General features: G+C 43.7%; 1 protein-coding gene across 1 annotated transcript in view; it reads left to right on the top strand.

Annotated features, from left to right (window-relative positions):
* Positions 1–11,685: 11,685 nt before the first annotated feature.
* The window catches only part of EIF2AK4 (eukaryotic translation initiation factor 2 alpha kinase 4), a 73,174-nt gene continuing 64,731 nt past the window's right edge, over positions 11,686–20,128 (top strand). Inside the window, exons 1-3 of the mRNA XM_084630956.1 lie at positions 11,686–12,238; positions 16,761–16,876; positions 18,164–18,266. Coding sequence (XP_084487082.1) covers positions 12,101–12,238; positions 16,761–16,876; positions 18,164–18,266 — 357 coding nt within the window. The 5' untranslated portion in view covers positions 11,686–12,100. The remainder of the gene's footprint in view (positions 12,239–16,760; positions 16,877–18,163; positions 18,267–20,128) is intronic.

Here is a 20,128-nt window from a genome sequence, read left to right as displayed (position 1 = left end):
GAATGCAAAGCTGTTGGATTTGTAAGTTGTTTCTCTGGTGGCTGGCCCATGCAGTTCAGAATACCTCTAGGGCTAGTGAGAGCAGCGTCAGGTGATTTCAGCATTGAGAGGGGTGGATGGTGATTGTAAATCCCTTCTGAAATGACTGTGACATCAGCTCCAAAGTCAATTTTAAATTCAATAGTCTTTCCATGAATATTTAGTTTCACTCTCCAAGCAGGCTCTGTGTCATCACAAGGTGACAAATCCCAGAAACAATGGCTCTTGACTGTATTCTGTAATTGTAGTTATCTCTCTCACTGCCTTACTGTGGCAAACAACTACAAAATGTCCATATTTTGTGCATTTATTACATATTTCATTTTTAGCTGGACACATCTTCAGCTATGACATTTTTGTACATTATTCTGAAAAGCTTTGTAGTTTGCCTCGAATTTCCTCAGAGCCTCATGACTTTTATGGTAATGACTTTTAATGGTGATGCTGAGTCTTTTTACTGCTTCTGAGTTAATTTCAGGTTTATCAAGTTGCTCCTGCCTTTTGTTCTGCTGTTTAATTAGCTCAGACTGCTTTGCTATCTGTGTAGCTGTGTTTAGGCTTAAGTCTGTTTTTAATTGTAGCTGCTCTGAAAGATTTTAATCGTTAACCCAATAACCATCCTGACTCTGAATTGTTCATGTTTTGCAGTCCCCAAAACACAGCTTTTAGCCAATGCATGAAGAGCTCTTATAAAACGTTCAACATTTTCCCCTGGTCTTTGAATTCTCTGGTGAAAATATGCTCTTTCAAAAACCACATTTCTCTGAGGTATCAAGCCTGCATGAAACATAGTCAGAATCCTTTCATAGTCAACTTTGTGATTGTCTTCAGCAAAGGCAAAAGATTTAAGGATATGCTCTGCCTGCTTCCTGAGCATAAATAAAGAGAATACCTAGATGTCTCCATTTCCTTGTGGAGTTGGTTGCAATGCAAAATACTGCTTCCAGTCTGTCCATTCTGTAGGTTTATCAAAACTGAAGTTTTCTGGGGTTCTGAAAAATGGCATGTTGATGAGATCAATCCTGCAACCTTTGTTGCTTTGTTCCTTCTGTGTCTGTTCTCCTTTGGCACTAGTTTACTCCTGATACTATGTCATTGTACTCAGTAGGTTGCAGGTCTGCTACTAGCAGATCAGGCTCCCGCACCAGAGCCTTCTTTTCAGAGAGAGACATCGGAGATCCTTTAAGGTACTGCCAGGTAAGACTGAGGTTAGTTTAAATAATGTATGTTATATACAGCGCCACCTAGTAGCTGAACAGTATAATACAGTTTCACATTCAATATTACACAGACCTCTGTCACTTGAGCTAATCAAGTGAAAGACACCAGTTGTAGGTTGTCATCCTCTGTATGCATCAGATGGGAATGGGACATATTGTATTAATTTAGATGAAATATATAATGCAAGAAAAGGTCAAAGATGTTAACATAACACAGTCACTTTCCAACATGAAACAGTGTTAAACAGGGTTCGGGGTTTGGTATACAGAGGCCTCAGCCTGCTTAGTACCATGACAAACACACCCTTAAAAATCCTTTACCTTTTAATTAAAGATAAACAAAAGAAAGAAAAACAGTTAAAGCATATGAAATGTGAAGTATTACATATGACTTTCATTTTAACAACATCCCTTGTTCCCTTTCCCTTTAGCTGGAGAGAGTTTTTACAAGGAAAAGTGCGCTTGTTTGACAGTCTCTTAGATCAGTGGTTTTCAAACAGGTGTATGTGTACTACTGGGGGTATGCAGAGGTCTTCCAGGGGGTACATCAACTCATCAAGATATTTACCTGGTTTTACAACAGGCTACATAAAAAGCACTACAAACTAAAATGTCATACAGACAATGACTTGTTTATACCGCTCTATATACTATACACTGAAATGTAAGTACAATATTTATATTCCAAATGATTTATTTTATAATTATAGGCTAAAAATGAGAAAGTGAGCAATTTTTTCAGTAATAGTGTGCTGTGACATTTTTGTATTTCTATGTCTGATTTTGTAAGCAAGTAGTTTTTAAGTGAGGTGAAACTTGGGGTATGCAAGACAAATCAGACTGCTGAAAGGGATACAGTAGTCTGGAAAGGTTGAGAGCCTCTGTCTTAGATGGCATCAAAGATGGTAATACCTGTCCTTTTGGGGAAAAGAAAGGAAGTTAGCTGAGACAGGCTTGAGCTATTGATGTTAAAGTCCACTCCTGTTTCATCTCAGGCACTGTTTGGGATTCAGCTGGAGCCAGTAAAGGTAGTGGTGTCTTCTGGGTCCCTTTGTCTGCCCGCTCTGGTTCGGACATCTCTCAGAATCGGGATGATGAAAGCCTGGAGTCCTAGGAGATGATGGGGGTGGCAGCTATGATGGTGAAGCTTGCTCTAGTAGCCAGTTTTGCTCCCATTTTGTTCATCAATTAGGCCTAGTTTTCAACTCATCAGTTTTGGTTCACTGACTTCTGGTTCCACACTTTTCTTGTTGACCAAGCCTGATTTTAACACAATCCTTGAGTTATATTGGTAGACCTTTTTGTTTGGACTAATTCATTCTGTCTTGCTTTTACACCTTTCCCCATCAATATTTATTATTATAGATCATTGTGACATCTTTTGAACTTTCACATACTTTTTAAAGTTGAGCTCCCAATTACGGTAAATGTGCACGCCCAGTTGTCACAACAGACCCACACTGTGCCCATGAGTTTTATAAACATTTGCTGACAACAAATAGTGAGACTAAGGAATCTTGGGTTCCATTTCAAACTCTAGAGAGGAGTGTACTCTAGTGGTCCCAGGCTGTTCTGCCAATTTCCCTCCACTGTTGACTCTTTCTTCCCCATCCCCTCCAACTTGTCCTTGTCCTGTCTCTTCTTCGTCCTTGGCTCTCCTCATCTCGGTCCCATTGTCCTCATCTAGCCAGTGCCAGTCTCCACATCTCTGGCTTTTCGTACCAGTCTTCTTACCCAGTCCTCCTCTAGACTCCCTGTCCCAGTCTCGCCCTTATTCCCAGTCTTCACACAAACACCCTCTCCCAGTCCCATTCTCCTTGCCCAGACAGTTTCAGTTCTCCCCACTCCCAGCTCCTTTCCCAACCAGCCTCCATTTGCTGTCCTCACCACCCACATTCCCTATCCTCACTGGCTCACCCCATTAGTCTCCCTCTTCACGCCCCCCATCCAATCGCTGTCTTCTCCTCACCTCTCCCTGGCTCCTTATTCCAATCTCCTCACTCCCTTGCTTCTTGTCGCAGTGTCCTTGCCCAGATAGTGCCAGTTCTCCCTCTGCACGTTGGCTCCCCATCATATCTGTCTCCCCTCCCCCCAACTGGTTCCCAGTTCCAGTCTCCTCATCCAATTTCAATCTTCCTCCCACCTGGCTTCCAGTCCCCCTCCCTATTTCCTCCCCGTCTCCCAGTCCCAGTCTCCCCTCATCCCAACTCCCACTTCCAGTTTCCCATCCGCCACCCACTGCTAGCCTCAATTCTCCATCCACCTACCCCTCTCCCTGGTCTGACCCTTGTTTCTTATGAATTCAAATCAGGCAGCTCCATCTTCATGCTGCCTCAACTTAGCAGAAGGGGCACTGAGAGTAAAGGTGGGACAGGTTCTCTGCTCTCATTTCTAGTGCCAGGACACACCACAGCATGATCCTCAGCAGCCCACAGCTGCAATCACAGAGTAGTTCTGCTAAACCTAGCACTGGAGCATGCTCAGTGAAAATGGAATTTTCAGAGATTTTCACCGTTGAGCAAGTAAGTCTCTGCTGAGCATGTGCAAACTACAGCTTTTCAAAGGTTTGTAACTTGGACAAAGTTGGGTGGATTTTCACAGAAATAGCAAAAGGCATACCCTTGAGACAAAGGCCACCTCCTCACCAAATTTTAAGTTCTTACTACAAAGCATGGGGGCATTAGAGCTTCTCAAAGAAAAGGTCACTAGAATTTTTTTACATGGGCAAAACAATGTATTTTTAATGAGCCTTGCCCTCAGAAATGGCAGAACGATTTTGGCTGAAAGTTTCCAAAACTTTCCATTCAGCATGAGACAGATCTAGCAATTGCAAGCTAGCATAGAAAATTTCAACCTGAATGAACCTTGGCAAAGTTATAAGCAACTGAAAACAGGGTCTTATGATAGGAAATGTTGGGCAACCTTAATATGTGGTGCTATCAGCACTGCCTTTAATGATGCAATATAATATGAAATATTTGTTTCTACAACATTACATACACATATATACAATTTTTAGCACTCTATCCTATTCTGTGTATGCCACATAAGCAAAGTCCATCAATTTATTGTATATTAAAATTACATGGGGTAAGCCAAACTTACTTCATGTTAAAGTATATAGCTCTTTAATGAGCTGAAAATCAAAAAGAAATCTTACAAAAAAGTGAAAACATGGACAAATTGCTAAGGAGGAGTATAAATGAATAGCCTTCCCATAAGCACAAGGTCTCAGCCTGGCTTCCACCAGCTTAGTTACTCCTTGCAGAATGACACCAACAGCCCTTCCAGTCCCAAGTTTCTACAAATTTGTCCTCCCTGAGTTCTTTTAACTATCAGACACTCAGACTTTTCCCTTTTGGTTCATCACCCTCGATGGCATGAAACCAGCTCCCCAGATACCAGCTTACTTTGGTCCCCACACTCCACCCAGTTTGAACACCAGAGATGTTCTTGGGGTAAAAATAAACAAAAGGTTTATTTAATAGAAAAACCACAGATTCAAAGACAAAATAATAAGGGAAAACAAACACATACAAGTTACACAGTAAATAAACATAAAGATGCAACCACAGGCTTTACACTTCCATGTCAGATGAAATCCCTTTTCTACTACAAATTACCTATTGCCTTTGAACAGTTTCCCACTGTACCCTTTAAGAATAGGAGAGATCCAACCTTTCACAGACAGCTCCCTGCCTAGAGGCTGTCCCTCAGTTTCTGGGTGTCTTTCACTTCAAACTCCTTCCATTTTAAAAGGGTTTGCAGGGTTTTTTTTTCTTTAGTCACTATGCCTATTCAAAGTGGGGAAATCCCCAGTGGTCACAATGTCTTTCTATTGACGTTAATGGCCAATCCTAGACTTTTCCTGGGTTGTACAGGGAATGGGTACTTGAAGCTGGTTTCATGTAAACAACTGGTTTGAGAGGTAGGATCTCCCTGCCTGATTGCTTCACCATCCTGTTGTGAGATGATGCTAAAGTTGTACCACAGTTACAATTTATAATTTTCTCTATCTGCCCACATATACATTCATAACCATGGTCTGTATTCATATCTTATAATGACCATCAAGTTCAGAACACTACAAGCTTTCGTAAAAGACCTTACTCAATATTTGGTATAGTAAAATAACATTGAATACAATCTTTGGATGCAGTGTTGTTGTAATCGTGTTGGTCCCAGGATATTAGAAAGACAACATGGGTGAGGTAATATTTTTTATTGGACCAACTTCTGTTGGTGAGAGAGACAGACTTTCAAGCTTACACAGAACTCTTCTTTGGGTTTCTAGACCTGAAGCTTGAAAGTTTGTCTCTCTCATCAACAGAAGTTGCTCCAATAAAGGATATTACCACATCCACCCTGTCTCTCTTGTATACAATCAGTTGATTTAACTGGTTATTTTTTGGGGGGAGGAGGTTAAAGCTTCTGCTCTCACGTGGGGGTGTCTGGACCCCAACTGTTATAACCCCCCCATACTTTTCTTAGTTCTTGGAGGGCTGTGGTCCTCCTCCCCCATGGAATTACATTCACTCGTGGCCCACAATGATACATAAACTAGTAAGATCTCCCAATTGCCATATTTGTCAGGAAATTGCCATACTTGTCACATATGCCACCTAAGTTTGCAGCTAAATAAATGACATTTGCAGTAAACTGACTTGTCTGCTGTATTGTGTCTAAAGAAGGCTATGTCCATTTATTCATTATTACTGTTTGTATTTCTGTATATAAATATTTTTTCACAGAAAATAAAGAGGGACTGATGCAAATATTCACAATTCTGTTTATTCCCTGGAGACAACTACTACCAAATGGCACATTCTGCTGTTCCTTATATAGGAAGGCATTAGAGGGTGGCTGTCTAGTACCTGCTGGTGAGTCTTACTGTAACCACCTGGACAAGGAAAAGAGTGCAGAATGTGTGTCCAACTTCTGCATGCCCAGAAAACCCAGGAACCGCTTTTCTGATTTCTCGGGGGTGCTCTACCCACGCTCTGCCCCAGGCCATGCCCCCAGTCCACTGCTTCCCACCCCTGCCTCTTCCTTTGTGCGATCCACCCCCACCCTGCCTCTTCCCGCCCCATTCCGTCCCCTCCTCCGAGCACCTCACCCTCGCTCCACCTCTTCCTGCCCCTGCTCCTCCCCCTATCCCCTAGTGCCCCCTGCCTACTGCTGACCATCTAATCAGCAGCGGGCGGGAGACACGGGGAGGGGGGAAGGGGAGGAGCTGATCGGCGGGGCCAACCAGTGGGTGCTGAGCACCCACTATTTTTTTTCAGTGGGTTGGGTGCTCCAGCCCCGGAGCACACACAGAGTTGGTGCCTATCCCTTGGAAGATCTGCAGAGATTCACTAGGAGTACTGAGAAAAATGTGTCAGGACAGAGTAGGCATGATAATTATCTGCAGTTTTGAGTGATTCTTGCTTCTGAAATATAACAATTGCTTCTGCAATGATTTTGATGTCTACTGAATTTTATCTAGTTTTCTTATATTAAGGAATAATAAGATTTTATGAATTAACAGCTCTTCAGTGTAACGAGATTTTGCACGATATAGTGTTTATTAATAGTAACCATACTTTGCCATTCTATAATAATTTTCATCTGAGGATATCTAAGCACCTTAAAAATACAGTAGAACCTCAGAGTTACAAACACCTCAAGGAATGGAGGTTGTTTGTAACTGAACAAAATGTTCTGTTTGTTCTTTCAAAAGTTTACAACTGAACATGAACATAATCCAGTTTTGAAACTTTACTGTGCAGAAGAAAAATGCTGCTTTTAACCATTGTAATTTAAATGAAACAAGCACAGAAAACAGTTTCCTTACCTTGTCAATTTTTTTAAACTTTCCTATTAATAGTTTATGTTTAACACAATACTGTATTTCAATTTTAATTTCTTTCTTCTTTTTTAGTGTTTGTTAGCCATGAAAAAAAATGCCAACACACAAGCCCACGATTTAAATGTCCATTCAAAGAACACTAAAAAAAAAAATGCTGTAGAAAAATGTACTTGCTCTAGTCTCTATAATGGCTGTGATGGGGGTGTACCAGCCCCGCACTGGCCACAAGGGGCAGACCAATCATTGTGGGCTCAGGAGGCCACACCCCTTCTTCCCTGGTGCATCTGCTCCAAGTGGAGAACTCAGCTAAAAGGAGGCAGGCCAAGGAAGGGAATGAAGGAGGCAGGGAATACATTGCTGGCTCCTGCAGAGGTACCTGCAGCGCCCCTGGGGGTAAAGCCCAGGGACTGGGACTACACGCTAGATGACCCACTGCCTGCAGAGACCGCCATGGAAGCTGGGCCCCCACCTGTTAAGGCAGCTGCTTAAACTACGCCCCAGACCCAAGAGACGTGAGGCCTATAGACTGATTGCTTGCTTGCTTTGTCCTGCCCAGGGGTTGCAGCCTGTTACTGCTTCGCCCTGACCAGGGGCTAATTCCTCCATTTGTTTGATTGTTTGCTGCCCCAGCCAGGAGGCTGCCGGGCTATAGACTAATTGCTTACTTTGTCCCACCCAGGGGCTGCAGCCTGCTTGCTGCTGCACCGGGACTTGGGAGCTAATTCCACAGACTGATTGTTTTGCCACTCAGAATCCACGGATTACCCGTTTAGGTGACCCCATCTGCGGGCCGGGCCACAGTTGGCAGAAATCACCTGCTTAACGGGGAAGCCCATGACCAAGTGTCAGAGCGGACCACTCCCATGCTGGGCTGATGGGGGTGCCCTAACTCAACCAGTAAGGCCCCGCCCATCACACATGGTAGAGAATGCAGGCACTGGTCAGATCCTACTAAGAGGACTAATCCGAGGAAGCTACATGCGAGGACCTCATGGACACAGACAAGATATTAAAATGGATGCTAGAAAGCCAGCAGCAGCAGGCTACCCAGCAAAAACAGCAACAAGCGCAGCTACTACAGCAAATGGACGCCCAACAACGACCGCAGATGGCCCAGCACCAAGAGCAGCAGCAGCTGTTTAGGGAGCTAGCCGCACAACACCAATCCCAGGAAGAATGGCTAGTTCAGCAGATGGCGGAGCTCCTACAGCCGCAGGGACCACCTGGACCTGTTGGGGTGAGCCAGAGCTCAGAGAACACCCTTACTGGGTTACCAGTGAGGCTGGCCAAAATAGGGCTCATGGATGACCCAGAGGCCTTCTTGGTCACGTTCGAACAGGTTGCCATGGTGGCCCACTGGCCTCCAGAATACTGGGCTTCTCTAGTGGCCCCATACCTAACCAGACCAGCATAAATGGCCTACCGGAACTTAGACCTTACAGAAGCCCTCAACTATGCCAAAGTGAAGGCCGCCATATTACCCCAAACCGGGGTGAGCCCTGAAACATTTCATCAGTAGTTTCGACGGGAGAGGCATTCCCCAGAGGCACGACCTTGGGCAGTGGCTCAGCGACTCTGAGATTACTGCTGGAGGTGGTTGGAACCCAAGAAGTTGACCACGCCTCAAGTGGCAGAGGGTATTGTTCTAGAGCAGTTTACACAGATGGGTTTGCTGACATCAGCTGAGGGCTCTCGTTGAGGCGGTGTCCCTGATGGAAGATTACTTGGCCGCAGAAGGGCCCCAACTTCTAGCTCCTAAACCAGGAAGCCCCAGGGACCGCAGGAGGAACCTAAGCGAAAAACCACCCAAATTACAAGAAGGAGGACCTCGGAGGGCTGACTTCCCACCCAGGGGTTTCGTGGAGACCTAGTGGGTGACCTCATGGGGAAGAGGTCGTATTCCATGCTGATTTTTGAACCAGCAGAGCCACCCTGTGCTTGCTTTAAAATGTTCCTCACCTTTATCTGGATACATTTCTCAGTAGAGTAACTTTGCCTTTTCTGTAACCATCACACCACTTATAGGAGTGCCTTTTGATCTCTCTTGTGCAAACCACAGATGCATTGCCTTATCAAAATCAGCAGCAGCAGTTTTGCACACAATACACCTGCTTTTTACTTCTCCGCTGTTTTTGGCTTCTTTTGCAAATTGCTTTATTTTTTCCTGGTTTTTCCAAATGATGGTTGATGAGTGATGGTAATGGTTGATTTCCTGATACCATATTGTACTGCTATGTTGCTGAGGCTAACACCACTCTTGAGTTTTTTTTAATATTTCTAGCTTTGTATCAATTCAAGGTGTGACACATTTGCACTACTTACTGCTTGCTATTTTGCTTAGTCATACAGTATTTGCTTTTTAAATTTTTATTATTTGTTTCTCCTGCTGCCTGATTGCATACTTTTGGTGCCAAATGAGATCTGCAGACACAGTTGACCTGTCAGTTTCTATCTCTGGTGTTTGTATCTCTGAGATTCTACTGCAATTAAATAATCTCCCTACTCCTCCACAAGGTGCTTAAATTTCATTATTCCCATTTTGGATATGTAAACTAGGGTTGCCAACTCTCCCGGATTGGCCAGGAGTCTCCCGGAATCGGGCTCGATCTCCCGAAGGCTACTGAAGCTAATCTGGGAGATTTTAGACCACTAAAAGTCCAGTCAGCAGCACAATGGGGTAAGGCAGGCTCCCTACCTGCCCAGGCTCCACGCAGCTCCTGGAAGCGACTGGCACGTCCATCTGGCTCCGAGGTGCAGGGGGTTCAGAGAGTCTTTGTGCGCTGCTCCCCACCCCCCTGAGCACTGACTCCATGGAACCGCAGCTAATGGGAGCTGCGGAGGCAGTGTCTGCAGGCAGGGACAGTACACAGAGCCGCCTGGCTGCCCCTGAGCCTAGGAGCCAGACTTGCCGGTCGCTTCCAGGAGCTGCACAAGGTAAGTGCCGCCTGGCCACAGCCCACATGTCCTCCTGCACCCAAACCATCTGTCCCAGCCCTGAGCCCCCTTCCACACCCAAACTCCCTCCCAGAGGCCACCCACCCTCCTGCACCCAAACCCCTGCCCCAGGCTCAGCCTGGAGCCCCCTCCCACACTCCTAACCCCTCATCCCCACCCCTCATCCCAGAGCCCGCACCCCAACCCCCTGCACTCAAGTGGCCTCGGAGAAGGCCTCGGAGAAGGAGCAGAGCAAGGGTGTTTTGGTTCGTTGGATTAGATAGTTGGCAACCCTAAGTAAACTGGCACACATAAATTGACTTGCTAAAGGAAAAAATATATATTTGTTATCCATTTTGCAAAAGACAGATAAATAAATGCTACAACTAGATTTCAAAACAATGAGAAGGTTAACCACTGTTCTTTTATTTCCAGTTCACATCTGTAATTGTTTTATGGCACATCATGCCATAAAAAAACACACCCCATCTCATGCTGTACTAATTAATAGTACAGTGTTCAGTTTCTTTGCAATATGGGAATTTGGCTTTTGGGGTTGTATTGTGTAGCATGTATGTGTTATTTCAAATATTAGTGGTATGCCTCAGAGCAGTGATCTGAAAGGCATGAACTGTATTGAGAAAGAATCGGAACTGCTATCAAGACAGTTTGCCTTGTTATTTTTTTAATAGTAAAGTAGTTCAGTGTTCAGGAAAGGTTTGGATATTATCATTACTATACAGAGATAGTAGTTTCTCCAAAGTTACCTTCATTTCTCTTAAATGATTGATTTTGACAACCCCATCTGATGTCTGAAAGGTCATGTATGGATTTGTGGCAAAGGAGAATTATTAGGAATGTTTAGGGTGTAATGTCATATGATGTCAGGATTTTGCTTTTGCTGAAAAGTTTCCAAAAGGTTTTTTTATTTTATTTTGCTGTCATAGCTCAAAATTAGCAGCCTGGCACTGCTGCGACAAAAAATGTGCCTAAACATTTCAAATTTTATTTACTCTGTTATCTTTGACAATATCTTTGACTATTTTTTATAAAGTTTGAACACAGAACTTGCCATAGGGAATCAGTCCCTCAGTCTGACTAAACCAGATGCTTCAGAAAAAGCTGTAAGAAGTTTCATAGTGGGCAAATATAGACTAACTTATCCATAGGACAGATTTTTTCCTAAAGCTGTCATCTTAGTGATTGACGTATACCCAGAAACAGGAGGGTTTTTAGTCCTCATTTTTTATTCGAATATAACTGCAGATGTTCTCATTATCCATATAAATGTCTAACCCATTTTTTGAAACCTACAAAATTCTTGGACTCAAGATGGGTTCCACAGGTTAACTATGCACTGCATGAAATATAATTGTATTAAGCTTCTCCGGGCTGGGACCACGTCTTTCTGTGTATTCATGCAGCACCTAGCAAAATGGGGCTGCGATCTTAATTGTGCCCACCCCCCCCCCAAAGAAAGTGTATGAGAAGTCTCAAGGGTTCATAAACACTAGAACCTATCCGTTTACCTAAGGCACTGAAAGAAAAGGAGGACTTGTAGCACCTTAGAGACGAACAAATTTATTTGAGCATAAGCTTTCCTGAGCTACAGCTCACTTCATTTCCAGTCTTAGACTGAGGACTTTTTGAGAGCCAGTGCTAGTCGAGGTCAGAGCATCATTTCCCCCGCGGGTGCTTCAGTCTTGTTCCTTTCCCCTTCATCGGTCAGACGCCAGGAGGGGGTGGGGGAGTATCTGGGGCCGAGGTGGAGAAGCGCTGTGCAGAGGCAGGAGGTGTCCCGGGGCTGAGCTCTAGGGAGGAGGCCGGGCAGGGCTGGGGAGCTGCGGGAGCTCGGGAGGCCCCAGTTTCACCGTGCTTGAGAGGCGGCAGCTCCTCCTGCGACCGCGGGGGGCAGCACCAGCGGCGGGTAGGGCCTGCGGCAGAGGCCGGCTCCCAAGGCAGAAGGGCCGCGCTCTCGCTGGCGGGCGCCCGGGGCCAGTGCTCGGCGGGGGCGGCCGTGCCATGGCTGGCAGCGGCTGCAGCTGCCGGAGCTGACATGGCCCGGGTGAGCGGCGCGCTGGGGGCGGAGGAGGCCCCGGAGAGTTACTTGCTCCGCCAGGAGAACGAGCTGCAGGTGCTGGAGTCCATCTACGGGCAGGACTTCCGAGACCTGCGGCAGGAGCAGCCCTGGAAGGTAGCGAGCCGCGCGGCCCGGGGCAGCCCGGCGCATGGGAGCGGATGGGTGCCTGGCCAAGCCCCCGGCGCCGGGGGGCGGCAGGGTGGGTGCCCTGAAGGGAGCTCGGGTAGCCTGGCACTGCTGCGACAAAAAATGTGTCCTGCTGCGGTGTCCCCTTGTCCTGCCCTCCCCCGAGGAGCCTGGGACGGGATTTCCTTACTTAACCCCCTACCGGGGGGGGGGCCCTTTCCAGTCCCCCCGCCTCGCCCCCGCGTCTCTCTGCCGCTCTCCACGTAGACCTGCATGGAGGGTGAGTTGCCCGCTGCTTGAGCTACCCCCCTTCCTCTCGCACGGCAGCCAAGGCGGTCCCTGCTTGGCCTGCCCAGCCAGATGTGCGCTGCTCCGTGCTCTTATGCAGCCCCGGAGCTGGTGCAAACGCGAGAGCCCCGTGCGAGGTAAAGGGGGAGAGCCTTGGCCCTGGCGCGAGCGTCTGTGGCTGCCGCTGCGCTGCCACCCCCCGCACAGCTTCGTGTACCACAGCGGGGGCTTTCTTGAAGACCTGGCAAAGGTTTTCTGACCTCCCCCGGGAAGCAGGGTGTAAGCGGCAGGGCCTGCCTCTGCTAGCACACCCAGCATTACCAGCACTGGTTCCGGCTGTGTGGGCACTACAGGAACAGTGGAAAGTTCAAACAATAATAATGATAAACTGAGCAGACAGGCTTCTCAGGCCATGTTTATGCTAGGGAGTTGTAGTAAAAGTTATTTGTTTAGCTGCATGCTATAGCCAAAGCTCAAGCCAGTGCTGGGCTTTTTATCACAGTATTAATTAAACTTTTCAAGGAGCAGCTTTAATATTGAATTTAACTAATACAATTAACTAAGAATCTGCTGATCCCTTGTGTAGACTAGGGTTGCCACTGGTGCTACTATTGAAAGTTGGGGGGAAGTTTTTGCTAAAATCTCTAATGTAGTAAAGGCTAAAATGGGTTTCCTCCTTTCCTCTAGTAATCATTAAACAGAAATGAGCAAGACTGGGATCAGGAAAGGGAATTGTCCCATTGTTCTTCTACCAAGAGCCCTTTCTAAACATACTTAATGAATTCATTATCTATCAAGGGAAGAATGTGTTTTCCTTGCACTCCTTCCCCATCAAGCTGCTGCTAACCTAAGATGTCTGGTTTCAGAGTAACAGCCGTGTTAGTCTGTATTCGCAAAAAGAAAAGGAGTACTTGTGGCACCTTGGTTAGTCTCTAAGGTGCCACAAGTACTCCTTTTCTCCCCCATGAAATGGCCCAACTTGATTATCAGACACATTGTAAGGAGAGTGATCACTTTACATAAGCTATTACCAGCAGGAGAGTGGGGTGGGGGGAGAGAAAAACTTTTGTAGTGGTAAACACCCATTTTTTCATGCTTTGTGTGTATAAAAAGATCTTCTATACTTTCCACAGTATGCATCTGATGAGGTGAGCTGTAGCTCAGGAAAGCTTATGCTCAAATAAATTGGTTAGTCTCTAAGGTGCCACAAGTACTCCTTTTCTTTCTAAGATGTCTTTCTAAGGTGTATGAGAATGGTACCAGGGAATTATTATCACCTGCATGCTCGAGAATGATGTAAGTGAAATAAAAGGATGATTTGGGGTTGACTTTAAAGGAAAGTCTCTCCCATTCTCACCTGCAGCTGCTAAACTGATACATCTTTGCATGTGATAATTCCACTCTCCTGCTGTGTAACTAAACGTCATCCATCTCTTCCAGAACCCTATGTAAAGTACAAATCATTTTGGATTGTCATTTAGAACTTTTTATTACTGGTTCCCCACAAAGGTTGCTGCTGAACTGACAGTTCTGTGTATAAAAATACTGATTGTGTGCTGTGTAAATTGTCTTTAAATTTATATGTTCCTTAACAAATATACCTTTATTCATGATTAACAAAGTTTTGGTGGTGTTTCCCTTGTGATGGTCTGAGTAACTCCTAGATGAAACTAGGAGGTAAATCCTCACAAGTTTTCCCTATTTGAGTAACTCAGTTCTCTCACCCTAGCTAGTCTCTCAGCAGTGTTCTGAGAGAGGCCCTTCGTTTGCCCGCCAGGATTAGCCACCATTTCTCCCTTTGAGCAGGGCACGTCTTCAGAACATTTGTAGAACTTGGTTGCTGACATTACCAAGTCCTTGATTTCTCAAGAACACCAGAAGCATTCAGCCTCCTTACTGGTCGCCCATTGCCTTCCAACTCTTTGATGGCCCTCTATATAACTGACTTTATGATTAATCCTCAGCACCCGTTTTTAATTTAAGCTATAATTAATACTCTGCATATGTGACTTGCTTTTTAATTAATTGTCAGCATTTTTATTTCCTCTGTAGTTGAGTCATTCCTTAATAGATTAATTGCATACCTATTTGCTTAATTGACTCACTTCATAACTGGTTCTCTGCATTGATTCATATTACTGTTGTTTCTCTGCATATTTGTTGCATGCTAATTGATTCACCATATAACATTTCCCTGATTATTTGACTCACACTAACTTTCAATTTCACAATAACTGTTTCTTAGGATAACTGATTGATTAATATCATGGCCAGTCGCCTACTCTTCTCTAATTCTTTCCATTCCCCTTCTAGATGTCATAGTCTCTTCCCACATATTCTCTGCTGCTGCCTCCTCACCTTCAGTGATATCAACTCCAGCCCGGGCCCTCCCTTCCTTTCTACCATTCCCGACTCCTACAAACTTCTCTGCTGGACTCACCACTTCCAACCTCACTTATCCCTACCCATGCCTGTTCCCTTCTTTTGCTACTCAAGAGTGGCTCCATGCTGGCCACTCCGTGTGCTGGATGGAGAGGGTGGCTTCTGCTCTTTTTTTGAGTTGCGGCTATTCCTGTGAACTCTTTCAGTAATTGGAGCATCATAGATTGAAATGGATTTTTTTTTTTTAAAATCTACATTTTAAATGAACATTAAGATACAGTAGCACCTTCTTTTGCTGCTGTTTTGGGAGATACAGTGACGTTTCAGCCATGTTTGCTATACTTTTCTATAATTCAGGAATGATATTACAAATGGCAATATTATTCCACTCACAAATACCCATTCCATTCGATTGTTAAGGAAAAGCTGTAAAGAAGCAGTGTAAAAACCTAGTCACTGAGGAGGAATTATTCCTGTTGTAGTCATCAGATCATCATATTCGACAATAAGAAAGGAGCCAAAGCATTTTAACGGTGAAGATAATTAACTGTTGGAACAATTTACCAAGGGTCATGGTGGATTCTCCATCACTGGCCATTTTAAAATCAAGATTGGATTTACACATACACGGCATTTTTGGGGGGTGGGGGGTGAGTTCATTGGCCTCTGTTATACAGAAGGTCAGACTAGATGACCATAGCGGTCCCTTCTGGCCTTGGAATCTGACTCTGACAAGAAGGAATTATTTATTTTGCATAGACAGTGAATTCATACGTTTCAACCTGCAATGTCTCTGAAAGTATCACTGCCATCCCTGACCTTTTATATCTGCCACTCCCCATATCTCATGACTCTCACTGGAACTTGGTCAGTATTTTCAATATGGACTTAATCCCTTCCTAAATTATAGTGAACTAAGTCTACTTTACTCTTGATTAGAGAATCCACATGTAATTTAACATATTTTAACTTCTTCACATCTTTAGTTGATTCACATTAACTTTCCTGAATGTTCCCATGTAGACAAGCCCATACACTCCCTGTCCTGAGGAACCTGGTGGGGGCATTGGGCTGTTTCTAGCCTGTCTTCCTCTTGTCACTCTTCCTTTGTCATTCCAGCTAGCTCTTCTTTCCTTTCCACCACCATGTTTGTCATCTATGACTCATCTTTCTTCTGGCTTTTCTCCTCAGTAAATCCAAACTCCCAGTGTCAAAAAGTTCCTGTGTACTTTTTCCATTTTACTTTGAAGTCAGTTTACAAAGAATGTTTTAAAAAAGTGAAAAGGAAAGAAAGAAAACAGTAGTTAGCAAAACTCTGCCTATATGCCTAAAATAAAAAAAGCTCTCTGTACCCTAGAAGGCCTAACACTAAGTGTAAATTTAGATTTCTTTCTTTGTGGAATGCCCCTCTAACTTGCTGTCTGTGACCTTCCACAAATAACTCTGAATTCCATTCGTTTAAAAAAATGACAGTCACTTTTCACATACCTTTCTCCATTTAAAATATAGTGAACCGCTGTTTAACCTAACCCATTAATACAGACCTCCCTCTTACCTAAATATGACTCATGGTAGGGCACTCCTTCTTCAGAATATCTCTATTTCCACTTATTCCATGAATCTTCCCACATAGGCTGGATAAACTAAGGTTGAACTGTTTAAAATAAGATCATCAATGGTATTAGTTCACATGTTCACTAATCAATTGTAAAAAAATTCATAGATATTTTAAGGCCGGAAGGGATCATTGGGATCATCTAGTCTGACCTCCTGCATAACACAGGATGGGACTTCCCTGAATTAATTCCCCTTAAATTAAAAGCCTTGTTTTATATTTTAGGTAAAACAGCCTCCGGAAATCAGTTTGGTTCTGCGTCCTCAGGGTTTGACGGGTGACAATGAAGTTTATGCCAAAGTTGATTTGTGGGTCAAATGTTCCCAAACCTACCCTGATAGGTGAGTGAAAATCAAAATATAGTCTTCTAATATTTTCTTTATTCTCTCCTTGACAAAAATGGAAGTTGAAGTGTAACATTGTGTTCATTGCCCTTATTCTTACCTTGATTTAAATGTGTCTATATTTGTTATACTTATAGTGTTGAAGTAGAAAAGTGGGTAACCTTATCTGTATAATTAATCCATACGAAAACATGCATCTGAGATAGAAGCAACCTCATCCCTTCTGTGATGTAGCTGCCAGTGAGTAATAGAGATACATCTGCCAACTGGAGATTTAGGCACTAATTCAGCAAGATACTTAAGCCCATATGTAACTTTAAACATGTGAGTACTTCCACTGAAGTCATTGAGACAACTCATGAATTTAATGTTAGCACAGTACCTTGCTGAATGGGGAACAAAATCTTCATCTTTAAAACTGTCTGCTTGTCATAGTTCTATCATCTGCTGGTCCTGTATTGTGCTGAATTAGCCTTTTGGAGGGCTAATGGATATTTCCTTTGAATTATGAAAAGGGTTGTTGTTGTGGGTGATCAGCCGCTACTGGGATATGGTCTTGATAGTAATTTTGTGGATAAATATTGTTGTGTCAGAATAGCCCAATACTCCATTTGCTTCCAACAGTGGCCTGTGTCAGATACCTCAAAGAAAATTAGTATGCCCAATTATGCAATGATCTAACATATGGGAAGGGAGATGTTGTTCCTGACCAAGTGATGATTTCATTATACCCTGAAGCTTGATAACCGTTATAATTTTTGTTTAAGATAATATAACTGCAGATGTTTTTCTTACTCCTATAAATGTCTAAGCTTTTAAAAAATGTTGGTTATTTATCTGAATGTACTTTATTGAATGTATTCCTCAGATTAATTATATATTGCTTACATAATGTAAAAGGAAAATCAGAAAATCCCAAACTGCCATATCTTCTGCCAGATCTATGTACTGCATTTTCAGTACATCCCTTTAAAAAAAGTAATGTATCAAGTTAGAACTGTAGTTTTCACAGACTATGGGGTTACCCTGATGGTTCTTCTGCTAGTTGAAACTGTTGAGTACTTGTGTGTCAGCAATTCGGATTATGTTGAATATAAAGCAGAACTTTTTTATAATCATGTAGATAGAGTATTACTTGTTTGGGTGTTGAATGACCATTGTTGGGTTGCTGCAAAAAAAACAAAGTTCTTATTGGCCTGTTGTGTGACCTATATGAGTCTCCTTATCTGTCTGTATATCTTATCCTTCATAAGAGACCATTTCTTGTGATTTTTTTTTCTCCAGTGTCCCTGAAATACAGCTGAAAAATGCAAAAGGTTTGTCAAATGAAAACATTAATCTATTAAAATCCAGACTAGAGGAATTGGCAAAACAACGCTGCGGAGAGGTAAGAGTTTTCTCTTTGTGAAAAGCCTAATTGATCGTAAATAGTCGTGAAAATTTTGTATAGTGAAATGTTATCAAAATAAGGAACTACAAATACATCAAAACTAGAATGTGATTATATATTCTAATAAAGCAGGATTCTGTTCTTCCCATAATGGTCTCCCACCTCAGGAAAGTTCAGTGTGCACATCCAGCAAAAATAAACCACACAGAGACTGAGTTTGCATTCACTGCCTGTCTAGGAACTGTGGCATCATACCCTTAGAATTCAGAGTAACAGCCGTGTTAGTCTGTATTCGCAAAAAGAAAAGGAGTACTTGTGGCACCTTAGAGACTAACCAATTTATTTGAGCATAAGCTTTCGTGAGCTACAGCTCACTTCATCGGATGCATACTGTGGAAAATACAGAAGATGTTTTTATATACACAGACCGTGAAAAAATGGGTGTTTATCACTACAAAAAGTTTTCTCTCCCTCCACCCCACTCTCCTGCTGGTAATAGCTTATGTAAAGTGATCACTCTCCTTACAATGTGTATGATAATCAAGGTGGGCCATTTCCAGCACAAATCCAGGGTTTAACAAGAACGTCTGAGGAACAGTGAGGGGGGGGGAGGAATAAACAAGGGGAAATAGGTTACTTTTTATAATGAATCAACCATTCCCAGTCTCTATTCAAGCCTAAGTTAATTGTATCCAATTTGCAAATTAATTCCAATTCAGCAGTCTCTCGTTGGAGTCTGTTTTCAAAGTTTTTTTGTTGAAGGATAGTCACTTTGAGATCAGAAATCAAGTGACCAGAGAGATTGAAGTGTTCTCCGACTGGTTTATGAATGTTATAATTCTTGACATCTGATTTGTGTCCATTTATTCTTTTACGTAGAGACTGTCCAGTTTGCCCAGTGTACGTTGCAGAGGGGCATTGCTGGCACATGATGGCATATAACACATTGGTAGATGTGCAGGTGAACGAGCCTCTGATAGTGTGGCTGATGTTATTAGGCCCTGTGATGGTGTCCCCTGAATAGATATGTGGGCACAGTTGGCAACGGGCTTTGTTGCAAGGATAGGTTCCTGGGTTGGTGGTTCTGTTGTGTGCTTTGTGGTTGCTGGTGAGTATTCACTTCAGGTTGGGGGGCTGTCTGTAGGCAAGGACTGGCCTGTCTCCCAAGATTTGTGAGAGTGTTGGGTCATCCTTCAGGATAGGTTGTAGATCCTTGATGATGCGTTGGAGATGTTTTAGTTGGGTGCTGAAGGTGACGGCTAGTGGCGTTCTGTTATTTTCTTTGTTAGGCCTGTCCTGTAGTAGGTGACTTCTGGGAACTCTTCTGGCTCTATCAATCTGTTTCTTCACTTCCGCAGGTGGATATTATAGTTGTAAGAATGCTTGATAGAGATCTTGTAGGTGTTTCTCTCTGTCTCAGGGGTTGGAGCAAATGCGGTTGTATTGCAGAGCTTGGCTGTAGACAATGGATCGTGTGGTGTGGTCAGGGTGAAAGCTGGAGGCATGTAGGTAGGAATAGTGGTCAGTAGGTTTCCGGTATAGGGTGGTGTTTATGTGACCATCGTTTATTAGCACTGTAGTGTCCAGGAAGTGGATCTCTTGTGTGGACTGGACCAGGCTGAGGTTGATGGTGGGATGGAAATTGTTGAAATCATGGTGGAATTCCTCAAGGGCTTCTTTTCCATGGGTCCAGATGATGAAGATGTCATCAATATTGCGCAAGTAGAGTAGGGGCGTTAGGGGACGAGAGCTGAGGAAGCGTTGTTCTAAGTCAGCCATAAAAATGTTGGCATACTGTGGGGCCATGCGGGTACCCATAGCAGTGCTGCTGATTTGAAGGTATAAGTTGTCCCCAAATG

This window comes from Lepidochelys olivacea, assembly GCF_965140295.1.
Source record: "Lepidochelys olivacea isolate rLepOli2 genome assembly, chromosome: 6".
Lineage (NCBI taxonomy): Eukaryota > Metazoa > Chordata > Testudines > Cheloniidae > Lepidochelys > Lepidochelys olivacea.
This window is presented reverse-complemented; position numbering and strand designations above follow the sequence as displayed.